Source organism: Podarcis tiliguerta (genome assembly GCF_965153285.1).
Source record: "Podarcis tiliguerta genome assembly, chromosome: 9".
NCBI classification, from domain to species: Eukaryota; Metazoa; Chordata; class Lepidosauria; order Squamata; family Lacertidae; genus Podarcis; species Podarcis tiliguerta.
The window spans coordinates 2857924-2879441 of NC_139542.1; the positions used below are offsets into that span (position 1 = coordinate 2857924).

Genomic DNA, 21518 nt, shown 5'->3' on the forward strand with positions numbered 1-21518 from the left:
TTTGACTCCACAGAGTGGGGAGTGACAGAGACGGGATGTTTGGGTTCCTGTGTTCCGTGAAGTGGGACTATTATCCTTTGTTCTTTTTTCTCTTTGTTGTCTGAAGCTAGAGAGAGAGGGAGCCATGTTGCAGTGCCCTGTGTGCGTTTATATGTAAATAAAATAGATTAGCCAAAATGCTAAGTTGCTGAGGTCTGTTACTCAAGCTGCGAAGACTCTGTGGATCCCTAAGTGTGTTGATGTCTGTGGGCATCGGTTGCTGTGATGTTCAGACTGAAGAAAGCTTTGAAGCTCCCGAATGATCAACCAGGAGGGAGAGAACATGCCAGTTGGGCAGGTGTCTCTGCCAGGGTCCTACTCGAGTGTAGGATGAGCTCCTGACACCCAACCCAGTAAACGACCAATGTAAACAGCAAATTGTCTTATGTCAGAGGTGGGATAACCTTTTGGCCCCAAAGAACAGGTCCTTATCAGGCTCAACCTTGTGGGCCAAATTTGTGGGCAGGACCACCCACCTGTCAATCACATGCCATTATGAAACAACCATTCTCTTTGCTAAGATAATGGCACTGGCCAGGTCTGTTAAGCATCCTATTTCAGTAACTAACGGGTTGACCATGTTGCCATGGAAACAACTAAGCTAATGGTGCTCCCCAAAGGAGGTGGTAATTTTCTCATCTCATCACCTGTCTGAAGACCACATCCTCTTGTAGGGAGGAGAACAGGAGAAAAATTAGCTTTTGTTTAGTCAGGGAGAAAGCTGGAAAAAGAGACAGAGAAGCTTGACTTTGGTCTGCGCTGAGACTAAAGCTATGGCTTTGGAGATCCCCTTGGAAGCCTAATGGGGAAGCAAGATGTCTTGGGGTGCTGATGCTAAATATTCCTCAATTTAGACCATCTGCTTGGAGACACTAGTATAAATTTGGACCATATCTTGGTCTAGGATTATCAAATTTCAATTTTCCAGTGCTGAAGTCTGTACTGGAAACCAAAGGGCATAATTTTATTACTGGCTTTCATCATAAACTACCAGGATATTTCATATCAGTATGTGGTAAATGGATACAGAGCTCCATAATTTAAATACTTTCAGTTAAGGCACATTATAAATCATATATATATATATATATATATATATATATATATAGTGCATCTCTGCAAAAAGTCTCAATCGGAATGATTAATCCCTTCACCTTCTCCAAAGAATCTCATAAGTAATGTTTATATGTGTAACATTCAATTAGAACACAATAATATCTTATTTTTAAAGGGTGTGGGACAACCAGTATTCGCTACCTTGTTTTGTTTTGATTTATAAATGACCTTAGAATCCTTCCCAAGGCTCTGGAGCCATAGAGCCAGTCAACTTCACCTCAGATTCCAAAGTAGTTTGAGTACCTCCAAGACCCGTGCCTTGTTTAAGAATGATGCAAAGCCATGGTAGATTTACCAAATTAATTTATTGCAACTCGAAGCAGGCTATGACTGAACTCTTCCACACTTTATTTTATTGGAGGTCCAAGTCTTTGTGGTTGCAAAATAAAGTGTCTTTTTTCCAGCATGGAGGAACCAGATTTGACAAAGTGCTTTTGACTGCTGATGTAAAAGACTTGAGCTCTTAAATGTCCTAATTCCACAACCTGGATAGTTGACTTTTTAAAGGAGGGATCGATGCATTGTCTTTGTTTTAGTGGAGAGATTGTGGAATCCAGTTTCAAGGGCTTCATGTGTACCATCTTTTATCAGGCTTCTTCTTACATATGCTCCGTTTTCGGACCCTGCAGTTGGTGTCTTCCCAACAGCCACTTGAATCCCGGCAGAAACCTATTATATAGACACAGGGATTTGGCACGGTCAGGCTTGGCCTACCAGTCCTCCAGAATCTAAAAACAAATGGCAGCACTAATCAGTAGTCAATTCAGACTGGATGTCTGCTCTCTCCTAGCCTAAAATCACCTTCCGTACCTTCAGACTGGAAAGGAGCCAATGCAGCAACAATTTCTTAAATGGGATCAACAGGGGAACTTTGAAAAATGGAATTTTTACATACTGCAAATCCCTATCTGATGAAACGAACAGAGGACTTTCCTGGTGCCGATGACGATTCCTCCTGGCCGTGACAGACAGGGTCTTGAGTTCTTCAGCTCCTCTCTGGTAGGCAAGGAGAATCATGCTGCCATCCCTCTCAACTGGCAAAGCAAAGGCCTCGACCCCAAAAAATCACAACTTGAAAAATGGAATCTGTCCATTCAGAGGTGTAACTTCAAAGAAAGAGTGCTGAGAGACACAGGTGAAAGAGGAAACAGCCCTGAGAACATTTGAGGAGGGAAGGCAAACAAGGCAAGACAAGACACTAATATTCTAAACAACGTTTGAAAGCTATAAGGCACTGACAGAAGCCCTAAGCCATGAAAACCTGCTGGGGGGGGGGGCACAGAGGAAGGAGAGGTAGGCAGAATGTCCTCAACCTTATCATCAAATAGAAATTAATGATAAGTAAAATTTCCATTTTTGCCTTTTAAGGATGGAAGACACTTCTGGTAGGCAAACACCAGGGTTGTGTTCCTCAGTCCAAGGAGGCCTTCCTTGGCATCCACCTATTGTGGCAAGGCTCTCTGGAGGGCCTTATCCTCAAATACTGCATCAGCAGATGAAAGTGAGCCCATTTTATAAATGGTAATGGTAAAGGACCCTTGACAGTTAAGTCCAGTCACAGACGACTCTGGCATTGTGGCGCTCATCTCGCTTTACAGACTGAGTTAGCCGGTGCTTGTCCGCAGACAGTTTTTCTGGGTCATGTGGCCAGCATGACTAAGCCACTTCTGGCAAAACCAGAGCAGTGCACAGAAATGCCATTTACCTTCCCGCCGGAGCGGTACCTATTTATCTACTTGCACTGGTGTGCTTTTGAACTACTAGGTTGGCAGGAGCTGGGACCAAGCAACGGGAGCTCAACCTGTCGCGGGGATTTGAACCACTGACCTTCTGATCAGCAAGCCTAAGAGGCTCAGCAGTTTAGACCACAGTGCCACGTGCGTCCCTGAGCCAATTTAAAGTGCTTTACAAAGCTTCACAGAGAAGCCCATGTTGTCACCCCACAAAGATCCACAATGGGAAAATTACCATTACAGGTAGCTGAGGTGGCTACCTTGATGAAAAATGCAGACTTGGAGGTCTGAAGACTAGGCCTCCTACTCTGAAACTCTTTGTGCTAAAGTGATTGCCACCAGCATCACAGCCCTAAACATCAAAATGTTCAAAGGGCAGGTAAACTAGGGCTCAAAGCGGAGACATGTCAAAGGGGAGACCAGTCATAAAAATGCTCAAACTAGCAGCTGCATGCTAAGAGACATGAGGTATACCAAAGTCCAATTTCAGAAAAAGCCACTAACAAACCTCCCATGCCCAGCCAGGTGAAAGCAAAGCCAAAACATTCCTGTCTCTGTGGTGGAGATGGGATGGAGGAGGAAGAAGATGAAGACCCCAGGGAGCAGAAAGAACAGTAAAGGGAAATCAAAGTGGGAGACAGTGCTGAAATTAAGGCTGGGGAAGAAAACCTGCGCTGTGAAAGATAACAGTAATAGAACAGAAATAGGCAGTGAACAAAGCAAAATTCAGAAGAAGGAAGGTGAAAAAACTTCACAAATTCAAGGAAGATGAATTTTTCAAAAAAGGCCCTAACTGTTGTAGACCACAGGCAGGGTTGTTCTGGAGAATGGATGACTCTTCCCCCAGTAGAGCAGCTGAAGAGTTCAAGACACAGTCTGTCACGGCCAGCAGGGGGAAATCATTCCTACTGTTCTCCATCCCTATCAAGCAAATTACAGGTGAGTTAGTTTAACACCTATTCTAGGAAAATGGGGGGAGCAGGATAGATATAGATAGACAGACAGATAGATAGATAGATGATAGATGATAGATGATAGATGATAGATAGATAGATAGATAGATAGATAGATAGATGATAAAGGCTTCTTAACATGTCTATACTGTACATTGCAGTTACAACTGAGGAAAAAGGATCAATAGAATCTTCCCCCTATTCCCTCCTCCTCAAGTGAGATGAAAACAGTCCCATCAGCAAAATGCATTGCACTATAGTTGTTTCTGTGAATGTGGTAGGGACCTAATTGTCTTATCAGTTGAAAAAGTCATAAATGGACACTAGAAGACCATGAAATCATGAGTGACATGAGTTTTGAGTGACATTCATTGCTTTTACAGTGGTACCTCGGGTTAAGAACTTAATTTGTTCTGGAGGTCCGTTCTTAACCTGAAAGTGTTCTTAACCTGAGGTACCACTTTAGCTAATGGGCTAATGGGGCCTCCTATTCTTCTTCTTCTTCTTCTTCTTCTTCTTCTTCTTCTTCTTCTTCTTCTTCTTCTTCTTCTTCTTCTTTTAATATATAGCAAATGGTATGGTTTGCATGGGCCAAAAAGATCGCTGAAGAACACCACAAAATGGATGTAATGTCTTTGAACTGTCAGTGAACTGATCACGAACTGTTTTGTATACGAGCTCATGGAATGTGGAAAACATCATAATGTTTTGGCAAAAACAGCGTGTGCCAGGAACGGTACGCCCAAGGAGGCTTGGAGGTGGGCTATACAACTTTACACAATATTCAGATAAGATAAGAATTGTGAAATGATGCCAAGGACAATGAATGTTAGAAGAATATTGGAATGAAGTTACATGGTTTTAGCAGAAGTGTTATTAAGAATTATATGAATATTAATTGTTAATGTGTTAAAGTGCGAAATCTAAAGTTAAATTGTGTTAGGATAAATTATAGAACAAAAACTGAGAAAGAGGGAAAGGATTTGTTGAACTAGTTAATTTGAACTAGAATACAAAAAAGGGAGGTGCGAGAAAGTAGAGGAAACAAGCATATGAAAGACAATGAAATGAAAATTGGATGTGTTTTTAAATGCTTTAATTTTTTCTTGTTGTTTTGTGGTATTGTTTTTTCTTTGTATTTTCGATGTATTGTTTGTTAAACTTTCATTGTTTCTTTTTCTTTTCTTTTTCTTTTTCTCTTTGTAACTATTTTGTGACCATTTTTCTTTTTCTTTTTGTAACTATTAACTATTTAATAAATATCATTTAAAAAAATAAATTAAAAAAAGGATGTGAGATGCCAAAAACATGCCAACAACAAGGAGTAAGGAGTTGTGTAAGCATCAGCAGTTGCCAAGCATCAGATAGACAACATTGTGTATAAATTGCAAAGCCCCCCAGCCTCAGTTGTGTGCCAGACATTGACAGCTGTTGTCCAGTCACTTGCGACTCTTACTGGGTCTGATCAATCCAGTGTAGAGTGGTGAGTATGGGAAATGTATGGATGTGTGTGTGATTGAGTGCATGTTCCCTGTCTTGTCGTGTTTGTTAATCAATAAAGCAATGCTATAGAGAAAATCCAGCGTTGGTTGTCTGAGGTCTACTTGTGCCTTCCAAGAGTGTACTGGATCTCATATATGCTAAACACCTAAACAGGTTAAAAGGACCTTTATATATATCAATTTTTTTGACAATACAATAGAATGCAATAGAAGAAAATTAGGTCCAGTCGTGGACGACTAGGGTTGTGGTGCTCATCTCACTTTATTGCCGAGGGAGCCAGCGTACAGCTTCTGGGTCATGTGGCCAGCATGACTAAGCTGCTTCTGGCGAACCAGAGCAGCGCACGGAAATGCCATTTACCTTCCCGCCAGAGTGGTACCTATTTATCTTCTTGCACTTTGACGTGCTTTGGAACTGCTAGGTGGGCAGGAGCAGGGACCGAGCAACGGGAGCTCACCCCATCGAGGGGATTCGAACCGCCGACCTTCTGATAAGTAATTCCTAGGCTCAGTGGCTTAACCCACAGCACCACCCGCGTCCAAGCACTGAATAATACTACAGTAAAAAGCCAACCACGTGTATTTTATAAAGTGAAGCCAAAGACATTGCTTGGCATCCCCCCAAAAACCCTGGGAAGCAGAGGTCAGGAGAGGAAGGGGATCAGGGCGACACCACCCACACTGGGCTCATCTGGAAGACTGCAGAATGTGAGTGCAGAGAAGGAAAGGGTGCTACAATATAATTTTGTTCAGAGACTCACGTGCTTTTAGGTGCCTGGTCATCAATACATTTCCATCCCCCAGTATTATAGACTCCAACCCAATGGTCTTTGTATGTAGGAAAGACTTGTTTCTCTATGAATTCCTACAAAGAGATCAGAAAGTATTTCCTAGGAATGAGGGGTCAGAATCTTTTTGCAAATCCTTTCATACTGCATATTTTACCTAGGAACACAATAGCACCTTCCAGACATTCTGCAGGAGTGAAAATTGCATGGAAAGGGAGAAAGTTGCATCAGAGATAGGCTCTCCCTTCGTATATTCATGTAAATGTCTGAACAGGCTATGCATACAGCTTGTGCAATGACCTAAAAAAATAAAAATACCCAGGGCCAATTTGTTTCATTTATTAGTTAACAGAACAATCAGAAACAAATTTATTCAGAACAGGTATCTCTGCAATCACTGTCATTCATTTCTTCCTGCCTCTTTCAACTCTCCTCGCAGCAGTTTCTAAATCGGCTTGAGTTTGCAAAGAGGCAGGGAGTGAATAACAAATTGAAAGGGCATTCTGTGTCTGTCTGCTCTTGGGGTCTATAAACAGGGAATACTGGTGGTGACTGACAGCTGTATAACATCCTCTTTCAGTACAGTCAGCCACTCCAACTATGAAAGTATGTAAAATAGATCATTGTAATCAATAACTTGTTTGGCCAACACAACCCTCTGACTCAGAATGGCGCTGGGGCAGCATAGGGCCACCGAGCTCATCCAGCCAGGTCTCAGGTATACATGCTAAGTTCTTGACCTCTCTGCTTTGCCTGTATTTCAGAATTTGGAGATGCGAGTCAACCAACCCATTGGCCTGTTGGTGGTGTTATGAATTCAAGGTCAGATTTCAAATTGTATTACGAGGCTTCGTGCCCTTGTTGGTTGAGGGATTGGATGTTATTAGAGAATACAGATCTCTTAGATCTGAAAGGATTCGATTACAGATTCCGATGGCACTGTACCACTGTACTTCATACCATTTCCAGTCCACTATGAAATCCACTAGCATTAGCAACATACAGTGGTACCTCGGGTTAAGTACTTAATTCGTTCCGGAGGTCCGTTCTTAACCTGAAACTGTTCTTAACCTGAAGCACCCTTTAGCTAATGGGGCCTCCCACTGCCGCCGCGCCACCGGAGCACGATTTCTGTTCTCATCCTGAAGCAAAGTTCTTAACCCAAGGTACTATTTCTGGGTTAGCGTAGTCTGTAACCTGAAGCGTATGTAACCTGAGGTAGCACTGTAATAGAAAATGCCATCACCCTCAAGGCTTTGCCCATCACCTTGCTGCAGATGATGTAGTTTGGATCAGAGAGTCAGTCTTCAGACACCCATGGGCTTCACCTCATCTCTTATCTGGGGTAGTGTAGACTCCTATGCAAGGAGACCTTATGTCCCCTGTTGTGAGCTCTCACCTCACACAGCAGCTCATAATCTCCTCCCACACTCTTCAACCAATCGACATATATTTATCCAGGCTTGAGATTGTACCATCTCAGAAGATGGTGCCCTTGGTTTTAATGCATTTCAGTGTTCTACTCACCTCCTCAGCTTGAGTTTCAACACAAATCAACATGGCTTTTTCATCTTCACAAAAGTCTCTTGCACCTTCCCACGTCCTTTCATTGTTTTCAAGGAAATAGAGGGCCCCTTTATGGTGGATCCACTTTAACTGCATTTTTGAATGAATCTCATCTTTAAATCAAGGCAGGAATAGGGAAGGAAAATAGGGTTGGGGGAGGTTATACTTCATTATACTCCAGCATAATTTATAGAAATTACAGGATATCTGACTTTCTGAAATGTTCGTTCTGATAACGAATACAGTTATTTAAATGAAGTGTCATTTATTTATTTCCATTTCCATCTTTGCCTTCATCAATAGATTTGCAACCATTTTTCTCATTTATTTAACAAGATTAATATATTGCTCAATCAAAAAATGTCTCTAAGTGTTTTACATACAAATAGTACCCGGTATTCATTAAAATAGCACATAAAACAGAGTTTATAAATAGCAGGCCTATTCAAATTATCAAAATATAGATAAAACCATAATTTTAAAAATAAAAACCCCAATACATAATAAAATTGCACAACTTGCATAAACAAAACTGTTTTTCATAGGCATAGAAAACAACACAGGAGAGGTGCCTGTCTAGAATCAATGAGCAGAGAGTTCCACTTGTACAGGCTGCCAGATTGAAGGATCAGTTCTTGCAAGTGAAGAACAAACATTATGTGACACTTGTATAAATGTCAGTTCCAAAGACTTAAGCAGGCAAGAGAGAACATATGAGGTGAAGTGATACTTCAAGTAACCTGGTCCCAAAGTGTTGAGGGCTTTGTATACTAATAGTTACACCTTGAATTTTCCACAGTAACAGAGTGGCAGCCAGTGCAGATGTCTGAGTGGGGGTACAACGTGTCAGTATATGGAAACATCACCGCTGCAGACAGCCAGATTGTTGACATCACATGATGCGCCTATCTGTGGGAAAGAAGAGTTTCCCAGGACGTTCACAGGCTGGATAAGTCTTTGTGAAGAGTGTAACTTGAAACCTTCTGTGTGCGCATGTTCAGGAAGTTTGTCAGACTTGCTAGAAGAACTGAACTGAAAGGACGTGTTTTTCTGTAGTGCTGGAATGTCAGAAATAAACATCATGTAAATAGATTTCTGACTTATTTTCTTTCCCCTGCGGAAGCAGGAGGGAGGGGTTGCGCATTTTACCCATGATTGGGAAAATGTCGCCTATCAAAATCTCCCTGGTCTGTCTGGATATCAGCCAGAGGAGGTTACCGGTAAGCAAGCTCTGAGGATAGTGAGAGGGCCTCTGTGGAGGGGGCTTGCAAAACGAGAAGTGGTAGCAGAGCCCGATGGTTGCAAAAACAAGACGGCTGAGCACCAGATGGGAGACGGTTTTTTGCTCATAAGCAGCAATCCACGGACCTCTGCGATGCTGATTTATGGCTGGATGGTGAACGTGAATTGAAAAGTCTTCAGTTCCCTGAGAAAAAAGCTCCTGTTTTGGATAAAACAGAGCAGAGAGAGGCCAAATACTTCACATTCCAGAGCTGATAAGAAGTTCTGTTGCTAAGCGACAGGTCGTGAGTACTTTCTGAGCTAAATTTGTGGGCTGGTTAGCTTAAAGAGCATAGAGAGAAAAGAAGCTTCAAAAGCGAAAGCAAGGCTGAGTTTTTTTCCCAGCGACGCTTGTTGTAAACAAACTGTTGGAAAGGGGACTTTCCAAGCAGAGCGCAGCTTGCTGATAGCTGTTGGATTGCAGCGAAGGCTGATTGTTTACAGATTCTTGGAAAGGGAAAATTCCAGGCAGCTGGGCTGACTGCCAAGTGCAAGCAGCTTGTAAACAGCCCAATAGACTTTTGGATTTTCCAGTTTGTAGCTGAAGCTGCAGCTTGGGATTAAAGATGGCTCTATTCTCTCAGAAACTGAATAGCCAAAACTGGCTAGAATGGTCTTTTGCAATGTAATTCTTGCTGGTGGGAGAGCAATTGTGGGACTTAGTCCAGACCCCACAGCCTGTTGCTGTACAAGCAAAGGGGGAGAAGGCTGCAATTCAAAGTAAATTGAAGCAGCGTGTCCTGAGAATTTTGGCGGAAAATGTGGACGCTTATCTTGAGCCAGTCCTAAAGGGTGCACAAGAACCAAGGGTCACTTGGGAGTCACTCTGCAAAGCTTGTGAAGCTGGGGTGGGAAGCAAGGACCGAGAGTTGGTTGCGCCAAAGGGGGAGAGCCAAGATGAAGCTAGCCAAATGTAAACAGATTTCTGACTTATTTTCTTTCCCCTGCGGAAGCAGGAGGGAGGGGTTGTGCATTTTACCCACACTTGGGAAAATGTCGCCTATCAAAATCTCCCTGGTCTGTCTGGATATCAGCCAGAGGAGGTTACCGGTAAGCAAGCTCCGAGGACAGTGAGAGGGGCCAGCCTCTGTGGAGGGGGCTTGCAAACCAACACAACGAACTCCCCCTCCATACACCTTTTCTAGGAGGGGGGTATTTGAGACTGATTGACAGTTTAGTTGAAACTGTACCTTCAAGAAATATGCAGATGAGGGAATCTCAATAAGTGTAGTCTCAAGGTGAGTTCTTTCCATACTATGAAATTTAAGCATCGCTGTTTCAGAATAACTTACCAATTCCAGCTTGTACTTCACGTGCTTTGGCATCCCATACAAGCAATTCTTCTGCCAACTTCTGAGCTGCTTTAAGTATTACAGAATCTAAAGGATGCAAACAATTCAAGGCAGTTGTATCTCAGCAGCTATACAGATATATTAGAAAGCCATTTCCCAGATTCTGGTGGCTTGTCATATTCTACCTGATGTAAGAAGAGCAGAATTCTAATACAGTACCCATATGGGAGCAATCCTGGCTCACATCACCAAGGACAGAAAGGAGCTCAAACCTCCACCCAAATGGAATCCCCGAGTGTATACTTTTGCTTTTTACTGAGCCCATGCCAAAATACTTATGTCATAAGGTGGGAAAGATTTGGCTATCTAAACTACTGACCAAAGTTGTGGTATCTGCAAAAGTTCTAGTCCTATGAGCAACTGCTGGGGGAGCAGCTGCCCCTCTTTCTGGGGAAGGGGGTTATGGTTGCCATGGTGGGCATCATGTTGCACATGGATACTGTGCCTAACCCAGTCCCACCACAACCCATCCACTATGCTCCTTGCTGAGACAAGACTGGAAATAAGTTCTGTTGCAGAAGAATAACCCTGGGTGTGGTGGGTTCTGAATTTACTAACTCTAATCCATTGCCTTCTTGGATACCCAAAGGTGTACTCTACATGGAGCTGGCTTCAGGCACCAGGCCTATTGGCATACCAAATCTGCGCTACAAAGATGTGGCATGAAGTCCCACCATGTGGGAATCCCTTGCAGACGACTGCAGTGGTTGGGGATGGGTTGTGCATCCATAGCAATGGCCAGAGGAGGAATGTGTGCTGGGAGGAGTGCAGAGAGAACAAGCGCCATGGTGCCTCTACAATAGCACAACCGGACACCTTCATCTGCCCCAGCTACAGCAAAACACGTCTCTCCTGTATTGGTCTCTACAGCCACAACATGTGCTGCAACCTTCAAACTATTTGACTTCACTCTTCCATTGCGTCCCAAGACAGACGGACACCAAACAACTCATTGCTTACCATTCTTGCGTTTGAGGGATGGTTGCTTTTTGATCATAAACTCCCTAATCTTCGCAACTGCTGTTCGTAGGGAGACTATTTTTTTCGATCGCTCATGATCTAGAAAAGAGGAAAAGAAATGGTGTTCCAGCACACTAGTACGTGTATGGCTGCACTCCTACCTTGGGATTACCAGGGCTGATACTGAATCAACATTCCCTGTGCCTTATCCCTGAGCCTCTTTTCAACACCAGAGAAAGCAGTCACTTCACAACCAGATCTTCAGACTAGAAGAGCGGGCAGCATTCCAGCAAAAATTGCATTAAATTTACACGGTCTGGACAAGTAAAAAGGTCTTCACTACACAATTTGTATTAATCAAAACTGCCTCTCTTTTGCTTGGAGCCTAAAAAACAAGGCGAACTCTTTCTGGTTCCAACAATGCTGAGCTCAATGGACCCACATTTTCACTCTGTACAGGTGAGTTTCCGAAGCCCAAAAGCTAGGTTGGCTTATGAAGTATCTAAGGCACTGGTTTTCAACCAGTGTGCCGTGGCACTCTGGAGCGCCTTGAATGATGGTCAGGGCTGCCATGGGCAGCACTGGCCTCTGTCCCTCTTTCCTCCCCTCCCCCCTCTGATGCCATCTTTTGTCTTCCAAAGCAACTACTCTATTCCAAACTTAAAAATGGAAAGCATAATGCTGGTGGACAGTGAAAGAGGTTTAAAGACTTTCTCAAAGACAAATCTAAAAAAAGATTATATAAACACTGACAATTGGGCAATACTGGCCTGTGAGAGCTTCAATTGGAGAACAGTCTTTACCAAAGGTGTCATGGACTTGGTAGATGCTTGAACTCAGGAAGAAAGGGAGAAACGGGCTAAGAGGAAGGCACATTTGCCAAACCCTCACCATGATCAACTCCTGCCCGGAAACCTATGTCCCCACTGTGGAAGGATGTGTGGATGCAGAATTAGCCTCCACAGTCACTTATGGACTCACTGTTAAGACTGTGTTCATGGAAGACAATCTTACTCGACTATGAGTGAGCGCCAAAGAAGAAGAAGAAGAAGCTTCCCAGGCCCCTGTGGGGCATTTAGAGGAGGCACCTCTCTTTGGGGCAAGGGGGGGGGGCAGCTCAGAGACCAAAGGCAGCAGCAGCGGCTGCCCAGAGGACTCCCAAGGAGAAAAGAAGACGAAGAGTTTGGACTTGATATCTTGCCTTTCACTCCCCTTAAGGAGTCTCAAAGCGGCTCACAACCTCCTTTCCCTTCCTCCCCCACAACAAACATGCTGTGAGCTGAGTGGGGCTGAGAGACTTCAGAGAAGTGTGACTAGCCCAAGGTCGCCCAGTAGCTGCAGGTGGAGGAGCGGGGAAGCGAACCTGGTTCACCAGATTACGAGTCCACTGCTCTTAACCACTACACCATGCTGGCTGGGGAGAAGGGGAGGAGGGAATACTCCTTAAGGGAGTGTGTTTGAAAAGGGGTGAGGGGCTGCCAGCTGTGCAGCCAAGGGGTGACCTAACTGGGCTCCTGAGCCCCACAGAGGAGCTGCAGAAAGAGTGTAGTTGGTCAAGGGAGCTGTGGTTGAAAACCTCTGATCTAAAGTGTCTAGGGACAAGATTTCAGCGGTGTTTATTTCAACAGGCAAGATTTAACCACACCCTTAGCTCACTCTTTGAAATTAGGAGGATGTAAAAGGTCTTAGAAGAGGCTAGATTGATAGTCTTATCAATCAATATTCACAACGAAATAAACCAAGTCAGGATAATACTAAAGGCTTTTCTCTGCAAAAGGAATTGAACTTACAAAAAGCAACAGCTCCAATGGTGGCGAAAAAAAGGATCAGGCACATCATTATTGTAATAAATGTACCAACAGGAGATTGAAAAGCAGCTAGCTTCCCTTGAAAGACAAAAAAAGAAAGAAAATTTGGCTTTAACTACAGCGAGCCAACGTTAGACTTTTGCTTCAGTTAGTAATATAGCTTGGTGCTTTTGTGTGTGTGTGTGTGTGTGTGTGTGTTGCAGTACTTACTTATATATACTATCATTTGCATATATACAACTATATAATGCTTATAACTGTATAATGGTTGGACAGTGTTCTCGAAGCTACCAGCATGAGTTTGACCAAACTGTGGGAGGCAGTGGAAGACAGGAGTGCCTGGCATGCTCTGGTCCAGGGGGTCACGAAGAGTCAGACACGACTAAACGGCTAAACAACAACAAAAACAAATGCTTTAAGAAACAAAACATTTGAATGAATCCATACATCATCAGGGGCGTTTTCGAAATGTATCTGTCTTAAATAATCTATATTTTCCCCAAAGCATGCCTGCATTCTCCACACCTGACATCATATGAAGATGAAAAAATGCCGCCTTTGTTATAGCTGTAATCTGCGCTTCCATAGAGAGGGAGGTATCGAAGATTACACCCAAACTCTTAATGGACAGTGCTGTCACTAATTGCACCCCTGCAAGAGATGGGAGTTGCCCCCCCCATCCCATATCGTCCTGTCCCAGCCAGAGGACCTCTGTCTTCGAAGGATTTAACTTCAACCGGCCTCCACGTAACCATCCAGCCACAGCTTCCAAACATCTGGTTAGTGTGTCTGGGGCCGAGTCAGGATGGCCATCCATCAACAGATAGAGTTGTCATCGGCATACTGATGGCAACCCAGCCCAAAACCCGCCTGGATCCAGCTGCCTGCGGAGATCATCTGTTAGGGCGACCAGAGCTGTCTCAGTCCCATGACCAGCGCGGAAGCTGGACTGGAATGGATCCAGAGCCGATGTTTCATCCAGAAACCTACCAAGGTGTTCAGCAAGCGCTCTCTCAATCACCTTACCCAGGAATAGAAGATTCGAAACCGGGCGGTAATTGGATAGATCTAAGGGATCTAAGGGATCTAATGATGTTTTCTTTAAGAGCGGGCGCACCACTGCCTCCTTCAATTCCCCTGGAAATATCCCAGTGCCAAGGGACAAATTGATGATATCCCCCAGGGGGGCCCGCACCTCATCTGGACACGCTCTAATCAGCCAAGACGGGCATGGGTCAAGAGGACAGGTGGTGGGCTTTCCCAGGGGGAGCAAGGTCCCGCAAGGCTTGACGGAATCTATCAGGGTCCATCAGCCTCTGCGGGTGAGCCCAAATCGGCTCGCCACCTAAGCAGGGTGGGGGGTGGAAAGTCAATCCTGGCTTTCAGAGCATAGTGATCAGACCATGGCACCTTCATCGAAGGAGACATGATCACATCTATACCTACGCCAAAGATCAAATCCAGCGTGTGGCCTGCTTGATGTGTGGGGCCTGAAACAAACTGGGAGAGCCCTAGTGTCGCCATGGAAGACACCAGGTCCAGAGCCTGTGAGGAGGGAGTGGTATTAGCAACAAGAACCTAACCAATAACCACACCTCCCACAACACATTTCAGCGGCGCTGACCTGGGCCCGCCCACATTGTGATGTCATGACACACACTGTCAGGGACTGGAGGTGCCTTTAATTTTAGTCCAAGGTTCCAAATTTCGAATGAGCTCTGCCTCTTGCCATTGTGTTCTATGGAGGCAGCCTCTGCGACGGGGAGTTCAAGACCCAGCTTCTTTGGTGGCAGGAGAGGGTACACAGATGGCCACGGGTACCCTGTTTCCTGGAATCACCTCAGGGATTTACAGGAGGTTTTACAGCCTCACATAACCCAGCTTCCCTCTGTCTGAGTCTCTCCCAAGAATGGGAGAGCTGCCATCATGGCCCCAGACAGGAACAGAAAACCTCCCCTTTCTGTGCTTCTCATTACAGGATGAATAATAATAATATTTTTTTATTTATACCCCCCCTCCCAATCTGATTGAGTCTCCCCAGCTACTCTGGGCGGCTCCCAATTGAGTGTTAAAAACAATACAGCATTAAATATTAAAAACTTCCCTAAACAGGGCTGCCTTCAGATGTCTTCTGAATGTCAGGTACTTGTTTATCTCTTTGACATCTGGTGCGAGGGCGTTCCACAGGGCAGGTGCCACCACCGAGAAGGCCCTCTGTCTGGTTCCCTGTAACTTCACTTCTCGCAATGAGGGAACCGCCAGAAGGCCCTCAGTGCTGGACCTCAGTGTCCGGGCTGAACGATGGGGGTGGAGATGAACCACTGCTAGGTGTGCAATGTACATACCTGCCATATATTGCTGTCGCTTTCTCATTCCTATTTTTGATCTGGAACTCACATTGGATCTAGACCCCACGTTGGATCGGGACCCTATGTTACTTTTTGATTCCATATTAGTTCTGGAACTAAACTGAGACTTGGAAGCTCTTTCTTTAGCTGCATCCTGTGGCACTGTAAAATAACAACTTCTCTTTAAAATCTGCATTAAAATAAATATAAAGCAATTACACAACACTAAGTAATGTACATACATAACAGACTACTTCCTAAATATTGCAAGGGGTGGGGGAGAGACTTCTGATAGTGAGTGATCTGATCAATATGACCAGAAATACAATGGGTTGGATACAAGTGTATAGACTGCATGGTGACCTCTTTTTGTTGCATGGATTTCCTGTTTCCTAAAGTGGTTTATTTTATTTTATTTTATTTTATTTTATTTTAACCCCACTTTTTCCTCCAATGAGCTCAAGGTGGCAGACATGGTTCTCCCCCCTCCTCATTTGATCTCCAAAACAACCCTGTGAGGTAGGTTAGGCTGAGAAGCAGTGACTAGCCCCATGTCACCCAATGAGTTTAATGGCCAAGTGAGTATCTGAACCCTGATCTCCCAGGTCCTAGTTCCTTAGCCTTTTCTTGCTTCAGATCTTGAGGGTTCTTATTGCTGAGCTCACAATGCTTCTGATCTAGATATGTATAATAGTCTTATGCATTTCCCCTTAAATGTTCAATCCTACTGGTTTGGTGGAAGAGCAACCAAATCCAAATTTCTGCTGGGGTCATGATGGCAGGGCAGAAAATGGGACCTGGCTGCTCTTCTCCCCCTCTCCTCCCATAGGCATTTTTTAAAACAACAACAACAAACCTCCCATTGATATGGTTGGAAAGAGGAGGCATTGGAAGAAGGGGATTTTTTTTTGGATCAAGAAGATCCAAAGTCTCAGTGATATATATATATATATTGTTCTATTCCACCATCCCCTGAGCTAACCCTTTTTATCCCTTTTACTGCAAAGAAGGACAGCGGCTAAAGTTCCTGCAGATGCAACAAGGAGTTCATGGAAAGGAATGTCCACAAAATCCCGTGGCTGTGGGATAACCTCACAAGGACCATAAAATTAGCCACTTGGCTGGGCACTGTGAGAACAGAATGCTGAACTAGATAGGCCTTTGGTTTGATCCAGCAGGGTTCTAATGACCTTCAAAATACTCTGCCAGGTGGTTCGCATCCTGAAAGCAGAAAGGCAGGAGTGGTTTCCCCAGCCACTCTGGGCAGCTTCCAACAGAACACTAAAATACAATAGTCTATTAAACATTAAAAGCTTCCCTAAACAGGACTGCATCGGGACGCGGGTGGCGCTGTGGGTTAAAGCCTCAGCGCCTAGGACTTGCCGATCGCATGGTCGCCAGTTCGAATCCCCGCGGCGGGGTGCACTCCCGTCGTTCGGTCCCAGCGCCTGCCAACCTAGCAGTTCGAAAGCACCTTCGGGTGCAAGTAGATAAATAGGGACCGCTTACTAGTGGGAAGGTAAACGGCATTCCGTGTACTGCGTTGGCTCGCCAGAAGCAGCTTGTCACGCTGGCCACGTGACCTGGAAGTGTCTGCGGACAGCGCTGGCTCCCGGCCTATAGAGTGAGATGAGCGCACAACCCTAGAGTCTGTCAAGACTGGCCCGTACGGGCAGGGGTACCTTTACCTTTACTTTTTAAACAGGACTGCCTTCAGCTGTCTTCTAAAAGTCTGGTAGTTGTTTTTCTCTTTGACATCTGGTGGGAGGGCATTCCACAGGATGGGTGCCACTATCGAGAAGGCCCTCTGCCTGGATCCCTGTAACTTGGCTTCTCGCAGTGAGGGAACCGCCAGAAGGCCCTCGGCACTGGACCTCGGTGTCCAGGCAGAATGATGGGGGTGGAGATGCTCCTTCAGGTATACTGGACCGAGGCCATTTAGGGCTTTAAAGATCAGCACCAAGACTTTGAATTGTGCTCGGAAACGTACAGTAACGAAGACATAACCTTCTGCCCCCCTCCTTGATATCACACTCCCAAGACAAAAGGAAGGAAGGAGGATAGAAGGAAGGAGGAGTCAGAGGGGCAGAAGGGACATTTTTGGGCCTCACTCCCAAGAGGAGAGTGTGGGTCCTGTTGTCCTGGGTTCCTCTGAAGAGAAAATACAAACAGAAACAACTTGCCTTCTGCGAATGTCAGACCTCCTGCCATTTTAACTGCTCATTCGGATTGGCTCCTCACGTCATCCTATGTTCAGAACCATATAATGGAGTAGACCGTTAACACAGCTTTTAATTAAGAATGTTGTAGTTAATGAGCAGTTGGAAAAGGAGTGAGCATAAATAAAAGTGGAAAGTGCTTACATTGCTTCATTGATGGGGACTTATCCTTGGCTGCCATTTTACCTCCTCATTTTAAGTGGTATTTCATCTTGGGTTCCTTCACGTGACAATGTAGTGGAGCGAACTCTTAAAATAGTAAGGAAAAATTAGAATTGAAAGATAATATCACCTTGCCAACAAAGGTCCGTATAGTTAAAGCTATGGTTTTCCCAGTAGTGATGTATGGAAGTGAGAGCTGGACCATAAAGAAGGCTGATGGCTGAAGAATGGATGCTTTTGAATTCTGGTGCTGGAGGAGACTCTTGAGAGTCCCATGGACTGCAAGAAGATCAAACCGATCCATTCTGAAGGAAATCAGCCCTGAGTGCTCACTGGAAGGACAGATCCTGAAGCTGAGACTCCAAGACTTTGGCCACCTCGTGAGAAGAGAAGACTCCCTGGAAAAGACCCTGGTGTTGGGAAAGATGGAGGGCACAAGGAGAAGGGGACGACAGAGGACGAGATGGTTGGACAATGTTCTCGAAGCGACCAGCATGAGTTTGACCCAACTGCAGGAGGAAGTGGAAGACAGGAGTGCCTGGCGTGCTCTGGTCCATGGGGTCACGAAGAGTCGGACATGACTAAATGACTATACAACAACAACATCCTGCCCCCCACCCTCAGTATTTAAGCAAAATTTTTACTGCCACCAGGGTACCTCTATGAGATTACATCTCTCCCAGCAGAACAGGAGAACTGGAACTTTGTGAGTAACACCTAAATGACAGACCAGATGCTCTGCTGGATAAGACCCAATAGAGCTGGCAAAGGACTTCTTCTTGCTTGAGATCTAAGGAAGCTGCTGAAATCGTACTAGCTGGCCAAGATACCCAACGAACTGATGCAGTGGGCATAAAGTAGTTTCACATGAATAACATTTATAACATTCACTGTGATACCGTGGGATACCGCTGGGATATTGTCGTGCCTCAGTCAGTTCTTCTTCTCTTTGCCTCTCTGTTTGTTCCCGCAGCTGTTTGTTCCTTCAGCGGCTCAACCACCTAGCCCTTTGATGCAGAACATTCCAGAACTCTTCTTGTTCAGGTTCTGTTTCTTCCTGATTGGGCACGACAAGCAGCCAATCAAGATTCCACACAGAGCATATACCTAGGAAAGCTATCTTATGGAATTATTATTATTATTATTATTATTATTATTATTAAAATTCCTTATGAATTCAGGCAGCAGTAGCTGCGTGAGGTGGACACAACAGCAAGGAGGACTGAATAGCAGTTGCAGTCGCAGGTTCCTCACTGGCTACAGTTGCAGAGAGGAGAGAGGCTGCCTCGGGGAAAGGACTATATCTAGGCTTATTCTAGTTCCAACTGTGGTGAGCAAGAACTGCCACAGGCAAGTGGATCCCAAAGTGATCACTCACTGGACCAGCATCAAGGACCAGCATGGCTGGGCAACTGCTGAGGGCTCCGTCACCCAGTGGAGGGGGGCACTGACAAAAGTCTTCTTGCTTGGGTGACAGAGGGGGCCTGGGGCTGCACATCATCACTGTGACGTTTGCATGTGATGTTGGCTTACTGACATGTCATGCAGACTCCCTGCAGCGTGGGTGCATGGCAGTGTAGAACTTTTTTGGGGGTGGCCCCTTCTTTGAAAATTTATGGGTGCCTGGGCCCCCATGGCCCCATATAGAGGACTCCTATGCCTCCTTATCTTCACTGTTGAAACTTGCATGCTTGTTCACCTGCTTCTCACTTTGTCTCAGACAACAGTGGTAGTGAGAAGGAATCGCAGCAACGAAAAGGGAAAGCCTACAAAAAGGAGTTGAGGGAAGCAAAAAAGTTGTGGAAATAATGTAATCCCCCATGAGTATCCAGAGAAGGAGGGCATATTCTAGTTAAAAGATTGAGAGTCTATATTGTCAACTGCCCTGTGTGTTGTGGTCTTGCTCCAACTGATCCATAGGAAGCCCCAGTGAAGTGATAGCTGAGTAAAAATGCTTAAATACTGAAGGCAATATAAGCATCTAGTTTGAAATCCATACGTCTGGATTTTTCAGGACATTACAGGGATGTCAATGGTGGAAGTGATGTCCAGGGGGGGAAAGCAGTGGTTCCACATACAAATCATCACTCAAATGAGAGAAAAAACACACAGAAACAAAGTACAGTGGTACCTCTGGTTGCAAACGGGAACCTGAAAAGAATGCAACCAGCCTCTGCGGGTCGTGATTCACTGCTTCTGCACACTCTTGTGACGTCATTTTGCATGTGCGAGTGGTGAAACCCGGGGAATAACCCTTTCCGGTACTTCCGGGTTGCCGCGGGATGCAACCTAAAAACGCTCAACCTGAAGCAAACGTAACATGAGGTATGACTGTAGAGAGAAAACCAAGAAATAAAAAGAGAATGAAACCAGGCTCCTTCTGCCCTGTTATTAAAAGACACTATGACCTTGGGAAAAAGATTATAGGATCAGTTCATTCTTCTGTTTCTGGGGGACAGGAGGCGGGCAGGTGTGGAGGATTCCCTGGTCCTGAATGGGGCAACTGTGCCCCTGAAGGACCAGGGGCGCAGCCTGGGAGTCATTTTGGACTCACAGCTGTCCATGGAGGTGCAGGTCAATTCTATGTCCAGGGCAGCTGTTTACCAGCTCCATCTGGTACGTAGGCTGAGACCCTATCTGCCTGCAGACTGTCTCGCCAGAGTGGTGCATGCTCTGGTTATCTCCTGCTTGGACTACTGCAATGCACTCTACGTGGGGCTACCTTTGAAGGTGACCCGGAAACTACAACTAATCCAGAATGCGGCAGCTAGAGTGGTGACTGGGAGCGGCCGCCGAGACCATATAACACCGGTCTTGAAAGACCTACATTGGCTCCCAGTACATTTCCGAGCACAATTCAAAGTGTTGCTGCTGACCTTTAAAGCCCTAAATGGCCTCGGCCCAGTATACCTGAAGGAGCGTCTCCACCCCCATCGTTCTGCCCAGACACTGAGGTCCAGCCCCGAGGGCCTTCTGGCGGTTCCCTCACTGCGAGAGGCCAAGTTACAGGGATCCAGGCAGAGGGCCTTCTCGGTAGTGGCGCCTGCCCTGTGGAACGCCCTCCCATCAGATGTCAAAGCGATAAACAACTACCTGAGATTCAGAAGACATCTTAAGGCAGCCCTGTTCAGGGAAGTTTTTAATATGTGACATTTTAGTGTATTTTTCATCTTTGTTGGAAGCCGCTCAGAGTGGATGGGGAAACCTAGCCAGATGGGCGGGGTACAAATAATAAATTATTATTATTATTTCTTCTTTTTTAATATATTTTTTATTGGTTTTTACACATATTTTCCAAACATAACATCCCATCTTATACAACAAACCTTTGGCTATTCCTTCAACCTCGACTAATGGTTTTCTAACTTTCTTTTGGCTTCCATCCCCAACAACATCCTGAAAGTTTACAGGAAGTCCCAGGAGTCATACTCCTCCGCATTGTTTGTTCTTGAATGTGTAGGGACCTACGAGCCCTTGGAGAAGGAGGATCTCCCAAACTTTCCAGGGAGGTCTCTGCAGTCTGCTCTCTCTCTCTCTCCCCTCCCCCTCCAATATCTCATAACTAGGCATTTCTTCCTTCAGCTATAATTCAGCTTTGTTTTCTTCCCCTCTTGAAACTGTTGGAGACAAGGGGGAAAACCTTCCCACTCTCCCTCCTCTTCTGAGAGGAGCCAAATAAACTGAGTAGACA

At 45.1% G+C, this 21518-nt stretch overlaps 1 protein-coding gene across 3 annotated transcripts; it reads right to left on the reverse strand.

Moving 5' to 3' along the window:
- Positions 1-1441: 1441 nt before the first annotated feature.
- On the reverse strand, positions 1442-18858 carry LOC310657673 (C-type lectin domain family 10 member A-like). Of its 3 annotated transcripts, none has more exons than XM_083398728.1 (10): positions 18727-18858; positions 17810-17914; positions 17630-17693; positions 15444-15608; positions 13081-13176; positions 11291-11389; positions 10271-10357; positions 7659-7810; positions 6105-6208; positions 1442-1824 (listed from the first exon to the last, which is right to left on the reverse strand). In XM_083398728.1, exons 3-10 carry the CDS (start codon positions 17655-17657, stop codon positions 1755-1757), a joined length of 801 nt encoding a protein of 266 aa, XP_083254854.1. In that variant the 5' UTR covers positions 17658-17693; positions 17810-17914; positions 18727-18858; the 3' UTR covers positions 1442-1754. The 3 variants fall into 3 exon arrangements, with proteins under 3 accessions (XP_083254854.1, XP_083254853.1, XP_083254855.1); XM_083398727.1 differs by having other exon boundaries at positions 1442-1883; XM_083398729.1 differs by having other exon boundaries at positions 1442-1883; positions 18737-18835.
- Between the last annotated feature and the right edge of the window lie 2660 nt (positions 18859-21518).

Coding starts and splice junctions, on each gene's coding strand:
- LOC310657673 (XM_083398727.1), bottom strand. CDS start 17,657: ATGGCAGGAGGTCTGACATTCGCAGAAG. Junction 15,609..17,629: donor AGGTCTGACATTCGCAGAAG/GCAAGTTGTTTC, acceptor GTTATTTTACAG/TGCCACAGGATGCAGCTAAA. Junction 1,884..6,104: donor GACCAGGCACCTAAAAGCAC/GTGAGTCTCTGA, acceptor ATTTGTTTTTAG/ATTCTGGAGGACTGGTAGGC.